The sequence below is a fragment of the Alnus glutinosa genome, chromosome 14, assembly GCF_958979055.1.
Source record: "Alnus glutinosa chromosome 14, dhAlnGlut1.1, whole genome shotgun sequence".
Lineage (NCBI taxonomy): Eukaryota > Viridiplantae > Streptophyta > Magnoliopsida > Fagales > Betulaceae > Alnus > Alnus glutinosa.
The window spans coordinates 2,849,752-2,869,735 of NC_084899.1; the positions used below are offsets into that span (position 1 = coordinate 2,849,752).

The window sequence follows — 19,984 nt, forward strand, 5'->3', positions numbered from 1 at the left end:
GTACCCAGTTCCAGTTCCGGTTACTAAAATCTAATAATCGGGGACCCCGGTTCTGGTTCTCAGTTTTGGCCAATAACTGGGGACCCTGGTTCTGGTTCTCAGTTTTGGCCAATAACCAAGAACCAGGACCGGATTTACACCCCTAATTAAAATTCTAAACCCCTACGAAAAGAGTAACACTAGAAGTTCTCTTTATGTTTCTCTTGTGTTTCTTCAAAAATTATATTTTTTAAAATTTTGATTTGTTATAGATCACTATTAAATTTTAATCTAATGATAATTTTAAAAGCCAGCCAAATCATTTTTAGAGAAATACTAAAATGATATAAAAAAAGACTTCTAACATTACGTACTCTGAATGAAAACTTCACCACTCTCATGTTCCTTGAAAAATACCCTACTCCTCAAACTTAAAACGGTTTTATTTGAGCAGGTTGTGAATGCAAGGGTTGACTCGTCCGAAAACAAGAAAGTAAACTTTAAACAATTAAACTTTAATTTGCCGCTAAAACTGATAAATTGTGCTTTCAATAAAGAATAAAAAAAAAATGTTTTGATACACGTAAAGTACTGCCTGAAATAGTTAATTTTATTGATAAATGATAATGGTTTAAGATAACAACAATGAAAAAGCGCCGGTACAACATGTTGAACGTACGGACGTTTTCCTCGTTGCATTTGATTGAAAAAGCATCAAACAGTGGATGTCAAAGTTGCAGCATTCTTCTTCTCTCCATAAACGAGCGGTTGGTTGCATCGGAGCAAAACCTTCAGAACCTCTTTCATGGACGGCCTGGTAGAAGGCAGAGTACCTGTACAAATGATTCCAAGTTCGAAGACACAACACATTTCATCCAAGTAACAGAGTTCCTTCACCTCCTCATCCAAGGCATCAACTATTGGCCCGCCTTCTTGAAACTGTCGCCATGCCCATTCAGCAAGGGATGTGTGTTCATCACCATCACAAGCTTTTCTTCCAGTTGCAAGCTCCAGAAGGATAACCCCAAAGCTATAAACGTCAATCTTCTCATTGACTCGTGTCGTGCGAGCATACTCTACAGTAGTTCAAATTCACGACAAGAAGAAAAAAAAAACAAACTAAAAATACTGCCGATAGAGAAAGGAGACAAAACAACATCATAATTATCAAAATGAAACTTGGGAAATTTGATGTCACACACCTGGAGCTATATAGCCGAAAGAGCCGGCCACATCTGACATTGTAGCAGATTCTCCCTGCTTGATCAACATCTTGGCTAGACCAAAATCAGCGATTTTTGCATTAAACTCAGAATCTAAAAGGATGTTGCTTGACTTCACATCTCGATGAACAATGGGTGGTGAGCAGTCATGGTGCATATAGGAGAGCCCCCGAGCAGCCCCAACGGCTATCTGAAACCTCTTAGGCCAATCGAGGACGACATGTTGGACTGAACCTGAGGTAGTTGATACTCTACTACTCTTCCTATGCAGCCATAGATCTAAGCTACTATTTTCCAAATACTCGTAGACAAGGAGTTTTGAATTTTCACTAGAGATGCAACAGAGCAACTTCACTATGTTGGAATGTCGAATTGAACTCAGTATTTTCACTTCTGCAAGAAATTCTTTTTCAAGCTTCTGTTCTAGCTTTTTCTTATTCCATATCCTCTTAACAGCAACAATATCACTTGAAGGATTAACAGCAACACGGTATACCTTCCCTGATCCACCAGAACCAATCATGTTATTTTCTCTGATTCCTGACAAAATGTCAGATTCTGTGAAATTTAGCCTCTGGAATGAAGTGAGCTCCCACGTCAAATCCAATCCATGCTTTCTCTTCATGTACTTTCCAACCACGAAAAATGAAGCTAGCAAAAGAATTGCTATAACCAAACCTATAATCCAAGCAAGTAATTTGAATAAAATTTTGCTGGAATTTTGGGGTTTGGAATTGCATTTGGCAATGTTTTGTGATGGCCAATTAGCACAGAGACGAGGATTGTTCAAGAAGCTGCTAACATAAGCATCATTTTCGAATTCACTTGGGATCCTCCCTGTCAAATGATTGGAAGAGAGATTGAGTGAAATGAGCTTCAAGAGCCCAAGTTGCGATGGAATTTGGCCAGACAATTGGTTTTTTGACAAATCCAAGTCAGAGAGTTCTGGTAAAAAACCAAATTCCTTTGGAATCTGTCCAGAGATTGCATTTCGGCTAAGGTTTAGACGAGTCAGCGATTTCCATGATATAATATCTGATGGAAGGAAACCTGAGAGTAGATTTTGATCAAGCAAAAGAGTCGTTAAACATGGAAGAACGGTTAGTTCTAGAGGAATTGTACCATTTAAGAGGTTATTACTGGCATCGAGATACACCAAATTTTTCGAGAAAGAAACTCCCACCGGAATTTTACCCGAAAACTTGTTGTGACTCATCTCTAATCGAGAAAGATTCCATGAAAATCTCTCAGGAAGTTCACCTGTAAAAAAATTGTTGCTTAACATCAAGATGCTCAAATTCAATAATGTCCATAGGCCACTAGGAACATTCCCAGAAAACCTATTATTATGAACTCTAAGAATTATCAAATTGTTGCAATTTTCAAGCGACTGGGGCAGTTCACCGCTGAGGTCGTTGTTGAAAGCTACCACTCCTACTAGCCTTCCATTATCACCCAAGTGTTGTGGCAGCGGGCCAGAAAGCCTATTGGAAGACACTTGAAACTCTTCAAGCATAGAATACCGCCCAAGGTCTGTAGGTAAAGTACCTGATAAATTATTGCTAAACAAATTAAAATTTATCAGCCTCGGAAGACGGCCTATGCTGTCTGGAATTTTTCCAGATAATTGATTGATAAACAAACCCAAACCCGATAGTTTGGTTAGTCTTCCAAAATCATCAGGTATTGTTCCAGTCAAGTTATTCTCGGATAGATCAACAACATCTATATTTAAAGCCTCAACCACCCGAGGAATCTCGCCAGACAATTTGTTTTTGTAAAGGTACACTATACTCAAATTCTTCAGCAGAAACAAACCGTTCGGGATTTTACCGCTGAGATTGTTCCTTGACAAATCCAAATGCTCCAATGCCTTCATTTCTCCAATCGTGTCTGGGATTTCTCCCACCAAATTGGAGCCTGCCACCCAAAGATACTTCAGTTTCTTCAACTTTGTGAATTCCGAAGGCAACCTTGTTGGCATGATCGTCGTCATATAAGCCAATTCTAGTCGTTCAAGATGGGACAAGTTGCCAATTTGTGGCGGGAAAGAACCGCTAAACTGACATGCGAAAAGCTTAAGTGACCTCAGCTCTGTTAACCGCCCGATAGATGCTGTGATGTTTCCGGAGAAGTTGTTGGCTCCAATGTTGAGCTCACGAAGCCGAGACATAAGGTGAATATCATCAGAGACTGCGCCAACAAAGTAGTTCTGCGAGAGGTCGAGGCATTGGAGATTAGAGCAGTTGTAGAAGGCTCGTGGGAACTCATTTGAGGTCATATAGTTGTATGAAAGGTCAAGGGTTGTGAGGTTCTTGAGGTCACATATGAAGGGTGGGACTGTTCCGATGATATTCATGTTTTTGAGGGATAGTCCGGTGACTGAGCCATCGGTGCAGTTGATCTCTGGCCAAGAACAGTGGGAGGAGGAGTTTGACGGGGTCCAGTGGCCGAGAGGCTGTGGGTTTTGCCAGTGTTTCTTTAGGTTCAGTAGGACTGCTTGTTCTTGATCATTGAGCTCACAGTTTGCATGACTGAAGAGGAGGAGGAGGAGAAAGGAGATGGTGTAGAAAGAGAACTGGATAAGCGGTAATAAGGTTGTTTTCCTCATGTCGAGTTTGAGTTCGTCAGTTCTGGTTTGAACTCGATTTTTGCCCAACTTAAAGACGTCAATTTTTTCTTTTTCTTTTTTTTTTCCTGGTGAGGACGATTGTTGACCAATAAAGCTCTTAAGTCTTGCTGAGCTGATGAATAGGTAGGATTGGAACTTATCTCGGCTGGATTTAACTAACTGAAAAATAAATAAATAAATAAATCTTTTTCGTATAAATTTAGTAGAGAGTTAATCCAATGCACTTGGTGGAAATCAACAGGCAATACATATATATATAAAATGCAAGATTTGAGTATGTTATTAGTCGATCAAAGACCACGAGCATAAAACTCTTATATTTCAAAGTAAAGAACTTTACAAAATCATAGCAGCGATCATGAAAAATATGAACCTTGATTAGAAATAGAAATTAAAGAGAAAAAAATACCTCCCATGTAAGATAAGTGAAGGCTGAAGGGCTTTTTTTTTTTTTTTTAATGTAGTTTCAGTTTGGACTTCTATAGTGCTTTGACCACTTCAGCCTTCTTCAGGTGGTTGTTATTGATCTCAAGTAGGGATAATATAGATAGGCTTGTCTTATTTTGTACCTTTTTTGCTTATGAAACCGCTTTGTGCGGCCACTAGAAATAATCAGGTTATTTGTCTTATTTCCTATTTATTTGTCTTATTTAATTTTTACAGTCTATATATAAGATTGACATGTGTCTCTTGTCGTGTGAGAAACACTAGTTATTTAAATAGCATGTGTTTCTCATATGTTTAAAGGACACATGTCATTTTTATTTGTGGGTTGTAGGAAATTTCTTACAAACCAATTTGTAAGAAATTTCTGTCCTATTTTAACACTTTTTTTTTTTTAACTTCAGGTTTTAAGACGATGAGTTTCCCAACTTACAGACGTCAATTTTTTATTTTTTCTTTTTGGGAAAACTGCAATTTACCCCCTGATGTTTACACGAATTTGCAATCCTGGTACCAATGTTTAGATTGCTTCAATTGCACCCAAGAAAGTTGCAAAAATTTGCAATCCACCCCCTTCCGTCCAATTGCTCCGTCTGATGAGACGAAAGTGACCCCATGTGCCTCGCATTTTTTAGACAGAGGTGGACAAAAATGCCCTCATTTAAACGGCACTGTTTTGTCCAATATAACCTCAAAAAATTCATCAAAACACTTTTTCTCTCCAGCTTGTTGTGGGTTCGCTGTTTGTAGGGCAGATTTGCAGCGTCAAAGCATGCACGTAGCTCCCACTTGTATCCACAAGCAATGGCAGCGATGAAGGCTTTTGCTGCAAACAGATGGAGAGTAGTATTGTGGATCAGTTCAGTCATGAGAATCAACAAAAACAGAGAATGCATGCATGTGGGAGAGAAATACACGTTACGGTCTTGTTGAAGCCGATATACGCGAACCTGGCGGAGAAGGAATGGGTGGGCACTGACGGCCAAGAAGAGTGTTCGACGATGCCGAATGGGTAGGAGGTACGTTTCTGCAAGTCTGCAATGCAAGCAGACTAATTTATATTTGAAAAAAAAAAAAAAAAAAAACCACTCTGTTCGCCCCTGTTCTACACAACAGGAACAGAGGAGAAGACATATTCTTTTGTCTATCATCTATGGCGTGAATGAAGATGTAAAGAACCTCTCAAGTACGCTCAGTACTATCAAAGTTGTGCTTGAGGATGCGGAGAACAAGCAAGGGAACGATCCACAACTGAAAATAATAGATATAATGAAATTCATATCAACAACTACCACTGAGGAAGAAACCCGAAGAAATCGGAGGGCTAGGAATACAAAACATTTTTTTTCCTATCCCTTGAGTAAGCTCCAAGCCTTTTCCTTGTTTATTTTTTGTTTTGTTTACAAACTACAACTTTCCTCTGGGAAAGCACGCACAGACACCCACGAAGAAAAATCAATAACGGTTCGCTCTAATTTTCTCTATCGTCGTCTCCCTTGGCGTTGTCTCCTTCCTGTCGTGTATAGCTGCTAAGCTAAAGAGAATAAAGGTAGCCCTTTAATAACAAGTTATTGGTTCGGTTTGTGAAGCACGTACATGTTTAGAATAATCTATTTAAGAACTTGTTTCTTGTCTGGGTTTTCTTTTGTAGAAAAAGGATCTCAAGTTGGATGGAAAACTGCATAATCACAAAATATGTGGAAGAAAGAAATATAGAATATCAAGATAAATGTATATACAAAAAGGCAAGTAAATTCTTCACCCTCATCATTGCCCAAGAATCAAACTGTATCAAGTGCTGCAAGAAACACGTGTCTCAAAACAGTTTGAACATGTGCAAATGCATGGAACACGTTCATGTGCATGGAACACGTGTCTTGAACATTAATCAGGATCCAAATGATGTTGACTATCTAGATGTTCAATGTGCCCGTAGCAACGTACCTGCAATCGAAGTAGTACTACCACAATAAAAGTAGCATGCATGTATGACTATTTATTTTTCAATAAACATAAGACTGATTTCAAATTATATTAAACATGTTGAGCGGTTTTTATATTTCCATGTGATCTGATACTTTATTTATTTGTGTATTTTGTAGACCGATATAGCATCATCACCTCCGAGGAAGAGACTTTATACACGGATCCCAACACGACTTTTTACACCTGAGGCACAACCATCTCAGTTTGTAGATGAGATGACACATGACACTCGCCCACCTTCTCCGAGTGCATTTATTGAGGAGCCCGTACTTGACAGCCCACATACGCCGTCGGATACGGCCAACACTGGATTTGCAGAGTCTCCTCGTGATCTTGATACTCCAATAGTGCCACATTTGGATGACACGACACAAGGTCCCAATTCTGGTGTATTATTGGACAGTCGACAAGTCCGTACGATAGGTAGGTGTATATGTGTGTGTATATATATATACATATATAATTTTTCTAATATACACATGTAATATTGTTTCTAATATTTGGCATCTGTTTAATTTAAATACAGATACGGATGGCAATTTTCACATAAGAGATGTAGGCTCTCCAAATGCCCTTTGGACAATACCCATCGGAGAGAAGGTTATAGTCGAATTTAATGGAATGTTGCAGCCAATTTGCACGAGTGGGTTGAAATTTCGCCGGCTAGGAGCGACATATGTCCGAAGTGGGAAGTTTGTGGGCTAAGCGCTCCAAACTGGAGGACGGTAAATCCTCAAGCTAAGGAAGACCTGTGGGCCGCCCTGATGGTATGTAAAACAAGTTAGTTATAGATTTATTACGTTGAATATATATTACATGTACATAGTATCTAATTGGTTTTTTTTTATTAATTTATAGAAAAAAATTTACATCATGCCTGATGCACCGATTGATGCGATCAAACGGATCGCAATGATAGACCTCGGGCATAAGCGAAAAAATTTCAAGTATAGGGTGAAGAAAGGTTTTAATATACAAAACAGTGATACTCGCGAATCAATTATTGACGCGACGCCCAACATCACAGAGTTTGATGCAGAGGACATCGAGATTACCATCGACACATGGTTGACTCCGGGAGATAAGGTAATTATAACAACAAATGTCACTAATTATTAATATCATATGTCTTTCAACTTTCAAAAATGCATGTTACCGTATTTGTTTATAACAAAAATTTTGTAGGTAAGAGCTGAAAAGAATAGACAAATTTCCAAAAGCAACAATAAGATATTTCATACATCTGGCTCGAAAAGCTACGCCAGAGTCGCAAAAGAGCTAGTATGTTTACTGATAGAATTTGGGGTTGATTTCACGTTCTCATATTCATGATTAACGTTGGTTAATTTATAATTTTTGTTTTCATAGGAGATATCAAAGCAAACGCCACCAACCCGAGCTGAAGTTTATGTAGTAACCCACACAAAAAGGGATGGGGCACCTAGCACTCAAGCAGCTTCGGAGACGATTGTACGTGCTTAACGTAGTGATTTAATTTGTGTTTTGTTGAATTTATCATATATATTGAAATAGTATAAGTATTTACCGAGGCAATTAAGTGTTTACTAATTAAAACATTTAATATATATATATATATATATATATGTTAGGACAAGCTTAAGGAGCTGATAGCCGATGACACTGCAAGAATGAACCCTGTATATCCGCAGGGTTCAATACTGTGGGCCGAAGATGATGCGCTTGCAATGGCAATGGGAACAGCAGAATACTCGGGTCGTGTTCATGGAATGGGGCTTGGGCCACTACCGGTTAGACCCACTTTTTGCTCACCTGCATCATCAGCATCATGCTTGTCCTAAAAAGTTGCATTCAATAATCGAATGAATGAAATGATGGAAAAATGGGAGGAAGAAACGAGAAAAATGAATGAACGATTGGAGGAAGATAAGAGAAGAGCGGATGAAGAGAAGAGAAAAGCAGATGAAGAGAGGAGAAGAGCGGATGAAGATAGGAGAAAAACAGATGAACAGATTGCAGTACAGAGTCGAGTGATAGAGAATATGCAAAAGATGATTGAAAGTTTTGCGTCCGACAATGCAGCACTAGTGGGCAACACTTCCGCTACGCAAGACACTGAGTCACCTAATGTCGTGAGGGTGAAACCTTCAATAGTCAGTCAACCAGGTTAGCTCCCAACATGATTAACTAATTAACAAAGTGTAATTTTTTTAATCTATACGGTTAAAAATGTTATGTGTATCGTTACTAGTTTCCTATATATATATATATAGTTGCGTAATGTACATTTTATCCGAATCACTAATGTAGGTGTCGTGCCCTCGACCCCGAATGATGATTCGCATGAGAGACCGTCATCACATACATTATCTTGATATAGTAAGTGACGATACTGTTAAGACTGTTTTGTCATTTAAAGCGTATTTCTTATTCTATTGACGTATAAACTTTTGATTTGTTTAATGTATTTACTTATATCTTTTAAAAAAATTTGTTTGAGGCTTCTAGGTGGTTTGAGCATGGTTGTGTAATAGTATGGTAGACTTATATAACAGCTCTAGTAGTTGTTGGGACCATGTTACAAGTATTTATCAATGCGATTGTTTTTATGCTCATGACATTCTAGGTGCTTCAGCCAATGGTGAAGAAGTTGTATGGTAATTATTGCAATAGTAACTGTGGGTGCTCTTTGAGTCGTGTAATATCTTTTGAAATTTTGAAGGAGATGCATGTTGTAGTTGTTGAAATTCTAAAGGAAGTGGAGTTCAATACTATAAGTAGCGCTTTTATGCAGCATCACAGATTGATTTGTTTAAGTTTTGTCATGTCATTCTAAAATATACTGTGTCACATGCTGGCAACTTTATCTGATATTCTCAGGCTACTTGGTATGGTTAGCCTTTGTTTATTTGTGGTGATGAAGATGGATGTGGAATGGACTGAGTTCGATTTGATTCCGAGGTTGTTTTGAGACCGGGGCGATTTGTTTGATCGACAAGATATTTCTAGAGTGTCTTTACAATAGGTGGCAGAGATGTTGCCCTAGTGAGAGGAGTTCCAAGTATGAAAAAACCTATGGCCAATGTTTGGAGCTTTTCACTTCCTTGAGGCAAAGTGAGAGTTTTTGTTTATCAGTGGTGACAATAGCAACTGTGTGTGCATTCTTTTCTTTGTTTTTTACTGTTGAAATGTTGTAGTTTTCTTGTTTTTTCAGATTTTGATGTCAAGGGTTGTAGTTGAAAATGAAATTTTATTTGTAGGTGAACACAATTTGAAAGTGCTTTCTTCTTTAATTAAGATTTAGATTTCCTTATAACATCCATTTTGTTCAGGTTATAAGAACGCTTTTTTCTGCATTATATTACACCTTACCGTCTAGAAATTGGGGTTAAAGTACCAGGTATTAACAAAAGTGAAAAAAATAATGATTTAATTTTTTTTAAAAAAAATTTTAATTGTTTCGAGTCGTTTTAAGTCCTAAACGAATCCAATCATTTTGAGTCGTTTTGGACCTAAAGCGTTTCAAAACGATTTGAGCCGTTTTGAGTCCTAAACGGGTCCAATCATTTCAAGTCGTTTTGGACCTAAAGTGTTTCAAAACGATTTGAGCCGTTTTGAGCTGTTTTAGACGCAAAACGGCTCTAAACAGTTTGAACCGTTTTAATAAAACCGTTTCAAATAGCTTTGAACCATTTTAGCCAAAACGTCGGAAAACAATTGGAGTCGTTTTGATTAAAACGGCTAAAAACGTTTTGTGCCGTTTTAAACAAGAACGACTCTAACCGTTTGGAGCCGTTTTGGATCTAAAACGGCTCAAAACCGTTTGAGCCCTTTCTGTTTAAAACGGCTCCAAACGGTTAGAGCCTTTTTTGTTAAAATGGCTCTAATTAGAGCCGTTTTAGTTAAAAACGGCTCAAAACCTTGATTTTCATACCCCATGTTCTAAGCCGTTTTCAAAAGGCTCAAAAAAAAGGGCTCAAAATAGTTTGAGCCATTTTTAGGCCTTAAACAGGCTAAAAAAAAAAGGGCTCAAAATGCCATTTTTTTTGTAGTGAAGAAAATCACAGGAAAAAAAAAAAAAGAAAAAAAAAATATTAATCATATATTGCATAAAGGCATTCATTAACCTCTGTTTTCTTACAAAGGAAATAAAATATAGAAATGAATCCTTACGTTTAATACGACAGAGTAACAATTTGAAGAATCTTGTAAACCTCTTGCTTCTTGCTTTTGAATAATGAGAGTAATAATAGTAAATTAATAATACTACAATACTTGAGTTTTTATTGGAATTTAATTTGAAAGGGATTCATTTTCTACAAATGGTGTCAGAGGCAATGAGTCGAACTAAATTCTCAAGTAGCGTTTATTTCCATTGAAACAAAAAAAATTTACTGTATTTTTTGTATGGAACGATTTTGTAAAGGTAAAAAGAAATGATCACACATATGATCCCTACAAATCTATAGGAAGAGAACATTTTGGTTGTTCAGATTTGAAGACGAACTCCAAGGGGCAAGAGATAGTTTTGAATTTTGTATAGAGAATGATTTTGTAAAGGGTTTTGAGAGTATAGTAAACAGTTACAGTTATTGTGAAAACACTACGTTTTAGTTTTAGTTAGTTTGTAGGAAAAAATAACTAATGCATAGTGAGTTGGCTACGGCATGTTTAACATTAAAATATGGTCCAGTTTTTTTTTTAGAGAAAAAATAGGGATTCAATTTTTATTTAGCATGCAAATAGGGATTGAATTTTCTATCACATTTTAACACAAACATAAACTCACTATTTAACTTAAAATGAACATTTAAAAGCATTTTAAGATGCCACTTGTTTGAATGTTGCGCAATTTTTTTAATGATTCCTCTATTATATATGATATATATGATTTCAATCTATTCTACATTGCTAAAACCCACTTTTTGTTAGTTTAGATAACCACGTTTAAAATTATCATCCAACCAATTATCTAAATTTATATTTATTTTATTAAAATAATTATTTTTCATTTTTTTTTTATTATTTTTGTTAAAACCTCATATCCACTCCTATCCACAAACTCGAAATATTCTTAGAGGCATTTCATCAACCAAACTACCTACACTTTAAAGATCAAAATCAACCCACCAGGGGTGGTCCTACACAGGGGCTAGGGGAGGCCCTAGGCCCCCAAGCCCCAAAACTTTTCCCTAAAAAAAAAAAATTTAAAAAAAATAAAAAAATTTACCCCCTAATTTTTTAATTTTTTTAGTTTTGCCCTTTCAATTTTTTTTTTTTTAATTTTACCCCTCCATTTTTACAAGCCTGGATCCGCCACTGCAACCCACGATAATTCGCCACAACCTTTATCAACCAACTGGAATCAACTAGAATTGTAGAATTATCACATGGACACACCACACAGACAGCACACAACCAGCACCACACCCAACCCACAGAAACTTCTACACGCAACCATCACCCCCTGGTTTCCAAAAAAAACAAAACAAAAGTCCTCCCCTTCAAGCTCTTGGAGGACGTCAACCGGTGGGACTACGTGGATTTGCCAATATTTCGACCCGTGGGCGACGAGAATGGGTTGAAAGAGAGTCGGAAATCCAGTCACGGGTTGCCGGTTCTGGCTCCGTTTCAGTTGGTCAGACCCATGGGGCTCTGGATCCAGGAATTGGAAAAGGGGAAAGGAAATCAAAACCATCAATTTCAGCAGGGGAAAGGGAAAGGAAAAAGAGAAGAAGGAGAAGATTATGGGAGAGAGATGCGGAGAAACAAGAGAAAGAGGAAGAAATGTGAAAGAACATGAAAGAAATAATAAAATAAGTAGTAGATGCTTGTACAGTGCAACGCCCCATCTGGCGTTGCACTGTACATGAATCCATGCCAACTCGATTTTGGATTTCGTTTACATAAGCTACTAAAGGAAGGTTTTACGGATTTTACTATCTATTTTAGTTAAAAGTGGGTTTTACGTAACCCGTTAGAACTGTTATTAGAGCACTAGCAGCAGATTCATAACCATTTTTCATAATTTAAGAAAAATTTAAAGAATCAAACCATTTTTTTTTTATACAAAAATACCCTACAATAGCTTCTTTTTATATTTTCCTACAGATTAAAATATTATTTTTTTACCTTTTATTTATTTATTTTTGCTTTATTCCAGAACAATCTCAATTTCTCTTCTCTCTCTTTGTCCTGGTGTCTCTTTCCCTGACACCCATTACATTGACACTGTCCGAACCTCCCAGGCCCAGACCTACCAGCCCCTCATCGCAGTCGGCACCATCTCCGGCTTGCTCCACCTCCTCTTTGCCAACACCGTCGACGCCTCGATGGAGTCGGAGCTCTCAGTGCCGGAGAAGGAGCTCCATGCTGGGCCAGTTTCGGGCGTGGACGTGATGGACGGCTCTCCATGCCTGGTCAGTTTTGCGAGTGGACATGATGGACGGCGCTCCATGCCGAGCCGGTGGGTATGGTTTTAGCCTTCAATGGTGGGAGGATTTGATGAAGGAGAGAGTTAGAGAGAGTGCGTAGTGCGTGAAGGAAAGAGTGAGAGAGAGAGAGAGACTTTTGTTTTATTATTAAAATAATGTATTGGGTAGCTACGGTGCTACTCAAGGAAGTCCATGAATAATGCAATAGGATCAAAATACCTTTAGTTGTGTAAAATTATCAAAATACCTTTACTTACAACTACCCGACTCCTCTCCAGTTGAAACTCAACTAAACCGAAGAGGATAGATACATGAATAATAGGGCAACAATAGTAGCTTTCGTTCTTATTCTGCCATTCAATTTGCCTCTTTCCTCTCATTCAGCAAGAAGCACAGGCTGGGAGGAAAACCCAACACTCTGAAAGGTACCAAAGCTTTCAACTTTCAAGAAAGCTGTACAAAACCTAGTTGAAAAATTTTATTCCAAGAAGGGGTCCTAAAATATTGTATTTTTCTACTTTCTTTTTATCTAACATCTCTACTTTGATTTTTCCTGTCACCAAATGTCTCCAATATTTTGAACAATTTCTGTAATATGTATTCTATTGATTGTAATATGCTAGTTGACAGCAAAAATACAAGAGATCTATGCACATTTGAAAGAACAAGTTAACTACCATTATTTTGTATGAAATGGTCCCCTAGCTCGTCCTCCCTGACAAACAATTGGAAGAGAGATTGAGTGAAGTGAGCCTCAGGAGGCCAAGTTCTCGTGGAATTTCACCAAACAGTTGGTTTTCTGAGAGGTCCAAATCAGTAAGTCCAGGTAAAGAACCAAATGCCTCTGGAATTTCTCCAGAGATTGCATTTCGGCTAAGGTTTAGAAGAGTCAACGATTTCCATGAGATAATATCTGATGGAAGAAAGCCTTAGAGTAGATTGTGATCAAGCAAAAGAGTCGTTAAACGTGGAAGAACGGTTAGTTCTCAAGGAATTGTACCATTTAAGAGGTTATTACTGGCGTCGAGATACACCAAATTCTTTCAGGAAGATACTCCCGCCGGAATTTTATCAGAAAACTTGTTGTAACTGATCTCTAATCGAGAAAGATTTCATGACACTCTCTTAGGAAGTTCACCTGTAAATGAATTGTTGCTTAACATCAAGATGCTCAAATTGAATAATGTCCATAGGCTACTAGGAACATTCCCAGAAAACCTATTATTATGAACATTAACAATAATCAAATTGTTACAATTTCCAAGCGACTGGGGCAATTTACCACTGAGGTCGTTGTCGAAAGCAACCACTCCTACCAACCTTCCATTATCACCCAAGTGTTGTGGTAGCTGGCCAGAAAGCCTATTGGAAGACACCTGAAACTCTTCAAGCTTAGAAAACTGCCCAAGGTCTGGAGGTAGAGTACCTGATAAATTGTTGCTAAACAAATTAAAATTTATTAGCCTCAGAAGACGGCCTATGCTATCTGGAATTTTTCCAGATAATTGATTGATAAACAAACCCAGACCTGATAGTTTGGTTAGTCTTCCAAAATCATCGGGTATTGTTCCGGTCAAGTTATTCTTGGATAGATCAATAACGTCTATATTTAAAGCCTCAACGACCTGAGGAATCTCGCCGGACAATTTGTTTTTGTAAAGGTACACTACATTCAAATTTTTCAGCAGAAACAAACCGCTCGGGATTTTACCACAGAGATTGTTCCTTGACAAATCCAAATGCTCAAGTGCCGCCATTTCTCCGGTCGTGTCTGGTATTTCTCCAACCAAATTGGAGCCTGTCACCCAAAGATGCGTCAGTTTCTTCAACTTTGTGAACTCCGAAGGCAACCTTGCTGGCATGATCGTCGTCATGTAGGCCAATTCTAGTCGTTCAAGATTGGACAAGTTGCCAATTTCTGGCGGGAAAGAACCGTTAAACTGACATGCAAAAAGTTGAAGTGACCTCAGCTCTGTTAACCGCTTGATAGAAGCTGTGATGTTACCAGAGAAGTTGTTGGCTCCAAGGTTGAGCTCACGAAGCCGAGACATTAGGTAAATATCATCAGGGACTGTGCCAACAAAGTAGTTCTGCGAGAGGTCGAGGTTTTGGAGATTGGAGCAGTTGTAGAGGGCTCATGGGAACTCATTAGAGGTCATATGGTTGTATGAAAGGTCAAGGGTTGTGAGGTTCTTGAGGTCACACATGAAGGGTGGGACTGTTCCGCGCAATGATATTCAGGTTTTTGAGGGATAGTCCAGTGACTGAGCCATCAGTGCAGTTGATCTCTGGCCAAGAACAGTGGGAGGAGGAGTTTGACGGGGTCCAGTGGCCGAGAGGCTGTGGGTTTTGCCAGTGTTGCTTTAGGTTCAGTAGGACTGCTTGTTCTTGATCATTGAGCTCAGAGTTTGCATGACTGAAGAGGAGGAGGAGGAAGGAGATGGTGTAGAAAGAGAACTCGATAAGCGGTAATAAGGTTGTTTTCCTCATGTCGAGGTTGAGTTCGTCAGTTCTGGTTTGAACTCGATCAGCTCAACGATGGGCTGAGAAGCGGGATAAAACACAGTATGAATGGCACAATAGCGAAATCAGCCCTTACTTATTTAACGTCCTGTCAAAATAAACTTCTTGAATTCAAAATTTGTATACGTCAATTACCTCTTATTTTAACTAAAATTTTTACTTGTTCAGCTTCACCTGTTATTTCCTTCACATTTTAATTAAAAAATTTCACATGTTGAGTCTCTTTCTATTAGCTTAATTTTTTAAGATGAATGGTAATTTAATATTGTATAAGAGCCAAAAATCATAATTAGTTTGAATTGACTCTATAATTCAATTAATTTTAGTTAAACATTTCATGTGTTAGGCATCACTCGTTAAGAGAGAGTGTGAAGCCACACATAAAAGAAAGTGTTAGCTAGATATAAATTAAATAGGAAAAAATACACTTTACCCCAATAAAGTATGATCACTTTTGCGTTTTAGCCTTTAAAGTTCAAAAAATGAAATTCGACCCCCACAAACTATCAAATTGTGACAAGTTAACCCATCCATTAAGTTTTTTCATCTTTTTGAATAGAATGTCGAGCAAGTGCGCCACGCGTGACTTTTAAACACATAATTAAACTCCCAAAAATGCCCCCGGCCAGGAGAAAATACATGTTAACCCCTCCCACAGCCATTTTGGCGTGGCCAAACCAGTACCCCATGGGTTTTGGGGGCGATTTTTCATCCCTAGTCCAGCCAAATAGGGGTGGTCGAGTTACCCCCAAACCATTTATAGGTAGTTTGGGCCGCTAGCTCCCATTTGGCCATTTGAGGGCGGCTTTACCACCCCATTTTTTTTTTCCTTTCTGTTTTTTTTTTTTGTTTTCTTTTGTTTCGTTTTTAAGTTTTTTGTTTTTTTCTCTTTTTTTTTTTTTTTTGTTACACTTTACCCATGGACATTTTTGGGAGTTTAGGTGTTTGACATGCGACACGCGTGACTAATATTTCGTCTAAAATGACGGAAAAACTTAACAGATGGGTTAACATGTCATAGTTTGGTCGTTTGTGAGGCTCGCATGTTATTTATTTATTTATTTATTTTTAACTTTGAAGGCTAAAATGCAAACGTGGAGGTAAAGTGTATTTTTCTATAGGCATTTTTGAAATTTTAGGTAGTTAAACATTACGTGTAACGCATGTGATTGATATTCCGCTTAAAAAGACAAAAAACCTCACAATTTAATTTGGTAGTTTTTGGGGGTCAAATGTAATTTTTTAAACTTATAGAGGTTAATTGAAATGCAAAAGTAGTCATACTTCAAAATCTAAACACATTTTTCTAGAATTTGGTTCCAACCAGATGTGTCACAATCCTATGAGATTTATCATTTTGGAAAATGTGTCACAATCTTATAGGATTGTGACACATCAAGTTGGAAGTTTGAACCAAATTCTAAAAAAAAAAAAATAAAGAAAAAAAAAGGTAGTAGGATGTCAAGCATTTCTCAAAGTATAAAGGTATTTTTTATTTAAATAATTAAATTTACATTTTTCTATTAACTTAAGATTTTAAGAAAATGAGTTGCCCAACGTACAAACGTCAATTTTTTTTTTTTTCCTCAGCTGTATGTAACTAACCGAAAAAAAAAGAATAAATAAATAAATTCTTTTTCGTTTAAAATTTGTAGAGAGTTAATCCAATGGTAGAAATCAATAGGCTAGCTAATTAATCCAATGTACAAGGGAGACAGTTATGTTAAATCACCACTTGTCCCATAAGCTTAAGTTGATAGAAAGAGGTAAATTTAATCATTTAATCAATATTTTTGCACTACCGGCCCTCACGTGTGGATTCAAACTTCCTTTTTAATAGGTGAGGCCCAACACGTGGAATATTTAATTGAAATGAAAGGTAAATGACGAAGTCAAAGTTCAAACTCATGACTTTTGGCCCTGATATCATAAAATGACAAATAAATTGCAGTGAAAACAGCCGAAGACAATACGTTGGGCAGACTTTGTACATATACTTGTGTACATCTATGGTTAGTAACAAAGAACAAGAAACGTACATGTGTAAGAAAGGAAAAGTCTAATTAATTTAAGAGAAATGCTACTTGTACTTAAACTTTTACAAATTGAGCCTTACTAATTGATGTGAAACTTATTCATTGGAGATGATCAAAACAATTAATAAAAAGAAATGCTACGAGTACCAATAAATAAGCTTCACATCATCTTAGTAGGGTGCCTTTTATAAAACTTTAAGTACATGTAACATTTCTCCTCATTTAAAACATTAATGACCTGTATGTAACTGAAAAGGAAATTGAAGATTGAAGACAAAAAGGCGTTGCTGTCAATTGCTGCGTAACTTCTCATTTGATGTAGTAGCTCTATTGCTGCATAACTTATCTTTTAGTACAGTAACGTCAATGGCCTCATTTAATGCAGTGGCATCAATAGTCTCAATAGGTTATTAATAGATAATAACAAAAATCACAACCGTTTGTAAACCATTTGAATTATCACATTTACAAATTCATTATTGAATTTACTCATTTACTGTATGGAAATGTACAGAAAATGGGCAAGAGGGTGGTTTCTAACATTTTTCTCAATATTTTATATTGTGTAGAGATATATTGTGTTATAAAATATTTTATTTTTTATTTTAAATTGTATATATATATATATATAAAATTTTATTATTTTAATGTCAACCCCTACGTACTAAAGTCATTTCTGGCTCTGCCACTATTAATATACATTCACCAATTTTTAAATCTTAATTCTAAAATAGATGCTATCAATTTTAATTAGACATGATTGAAGTTGATCGAGGTGAAGAAAGGCGCAAACATTGCATTGATCATGAACTTCCAAGGAAAGAGACATTAATATATCTGAGTGGAACAAGGGCGCCCTTGTGCCTGTGGAAGATACATGGAAAGAAATACAAAAGTGGTGGAAGACTAAACTTTTTCCTTACATTTTCCAGTCAATTTGTACAACGAGAATCTTCCTTTTTTATATTGTCGGAGCAATTTCCACGACGAATGCGCGAGGATACCTAAAAGTGATAACTTTATTATGCGGATGCGGATATTGCTAATAGTCGCATCCTCATCCGCATTTTCGCCCATACTCTTAGCAATTTCCTTTTGATTTTTTATAAATTTAGGGATCAAAACTACTTTTTAGTTTCCTATCCAAATACGTACACTGCACAATAGCTTCACATAACTTTCCATATACCATTAAAACATTATTTCTTTACAAAATACAAGTTTCCTACCTAACCTCACATTTTTTACAAAATTTCAATACAATCCATAACGAAAGGCAAAGAGAGGATAGAGAAATATTTTGTGTTAAAAAGTAGAACCTATAATTTGTTACAAACTCTTATCAAAACCTAATCCCAAGCTTAGCAATAACTCCTAAGAGTCCTAGAAGGTTTAACAATCTTCATCTAAAAATGTTAGAAAAATATGAATATTCTCTGAAGAGAAAATCTTAGCCGCTAGGTTTCTCTTCAAATCAAAGCCCCCTCCCTTCCACTCTTTGTTTTTTTCTGTCTTGTTTATTTGCTTTCTGTTTATGGTTTTGTTTTTGGCTCGACACTGAGCCGTGGGCTGTTGGATTTCTTCCCTCTAGGTGGCTCTTTGCAAACCCAAGAGGTGAATGTGTTTTCCTCTAATCCTTTTGAGGATTTAGAGTCGGTGGGTTTCGCTCTACGGTTGGGATGTTCAAAGTTAGGAGTAAAAAATGATTTTCTATTTCTGGCGAGGCTTGGACTAGTGCAGGGAGCGTGGAGGTTGTAGATGGGTTTTCTCTCTCGGATCTACACTTTCTGTGCTATTTTAGGTGTTGTCGACAACGTTTGAAGAGGAATATAATAATGATGAGTTGCACAACTTAGGGTATTTCTTTTCCAGAGCGTCGGCAGCATTTTGATGAAGAAGAAGACTGATATTTGGGTGCACAATTAGGTTACTTCTATTCCAACATGGGAATGGGGCTTATTCTTGATCAGGTTTAGGTGGGATTATAGAAGAAAAGCCAGAATTTTGGAACTATGTAATGCATTAGTAGACAATCAAATCGTTTGTTGGGTAAAAAGTCAAGTTCTTTAATTATTTCAAAGGTTTAGTAACTATAGACCGGTTGTAATTGTAATTGTAATTGTAATTGTAATTTATTTATTTATTTTTAATAATCGATAAATTCCATGCGGTTGGCTAAATCCTGAGCTTGCTGCCTTTATTGTTCATATCTTTCCAGTTGAAGATGTTTCGAACGATCTTGGATTTTTTTTATTTCAAATTTTTATAATACTGGGTTTCGAAAGAGATACGTTTGCACATTATTGAAGACTCAGTGATCTACCTCATCATCCACCAACGAAGATACGCAAAGATTATAGTAAATTTGAATAATTTGAATAGGCAAGGAGTTCACCTCTCATCTCCAACACTATCTGCATCCACTTACGAAGATATGATACTTAAGATCAGTGTTTGATTCAAATTTACTTTGATCTTGTGTATCTTCGTTGATGGATGCAGATGAGGTACACTCCTTGTCTACCACTGAATCTTCGATATAATACACATCATTATCTTATGTAGATATGGGACCCACAACAACCCCAATCAACAATTAAAAAGATGATGATCATGAATACTACTTTTTGACTTTTTCCACGACAATTTTCCACAACAATCCAACCAAAACTCAGGACTTGACTTGACCCGGTCGATACACCTTTTAATATTATATTTTAATGGCAGATTGCTTTTCCTTCTCCCCAC

The 19,984-nt window shown here is 37.0% G+C and overlaps 2 protein-coding genes across 2 annotated transcripts; both read right to left on the bottom strand.

Moving 5' to 3' along the window:
* Nucleotides 1-568: 568 nt before the first annotated feature.
* LOC133857918 (receptor-like protein kinase 5) lies at nt 569-3,819 on the bottom strand. Its single transcript, XM_062293305.1, has 2 exons — nt 1,182-3,819; nt 569-1,055 (listed from the first exon to the last, which is right to left on the bottom strand). Exons 1-2 carry the CDS (start codon nt 3,811-3,813, stop codon nt 694-696), a joined length of 2,994 nt encoding a protein of 997 aa, XP_062149289.1. The 5' UTR covers nt 3,814-3,819; the 3' UTR covers nt 569-693.
* A 9,970-nt stretch (nt 3,820-13,789) lies between these two features.
* On the bottom strand, nt 13,790-15,167 carry LOC133857483 (receptor-like protein 52). Its single transcript, XM_062292752.1, has 2 exons — nt 14,883-15,167; nt 13,790-14,767 (listed from the first exon to the last, which is right to left on the bottom strand). Exons 1-2 carry the CDS (start codon nt 15,165-15,167, stop codon nt 13,790-13,792), a joined length of 1,263 nt encoding a protein of 420 aa, XP_062148736.1.
* Between the last annotated feature and the right edge of the window lie 4,817 nt (nt 15,168-19,984).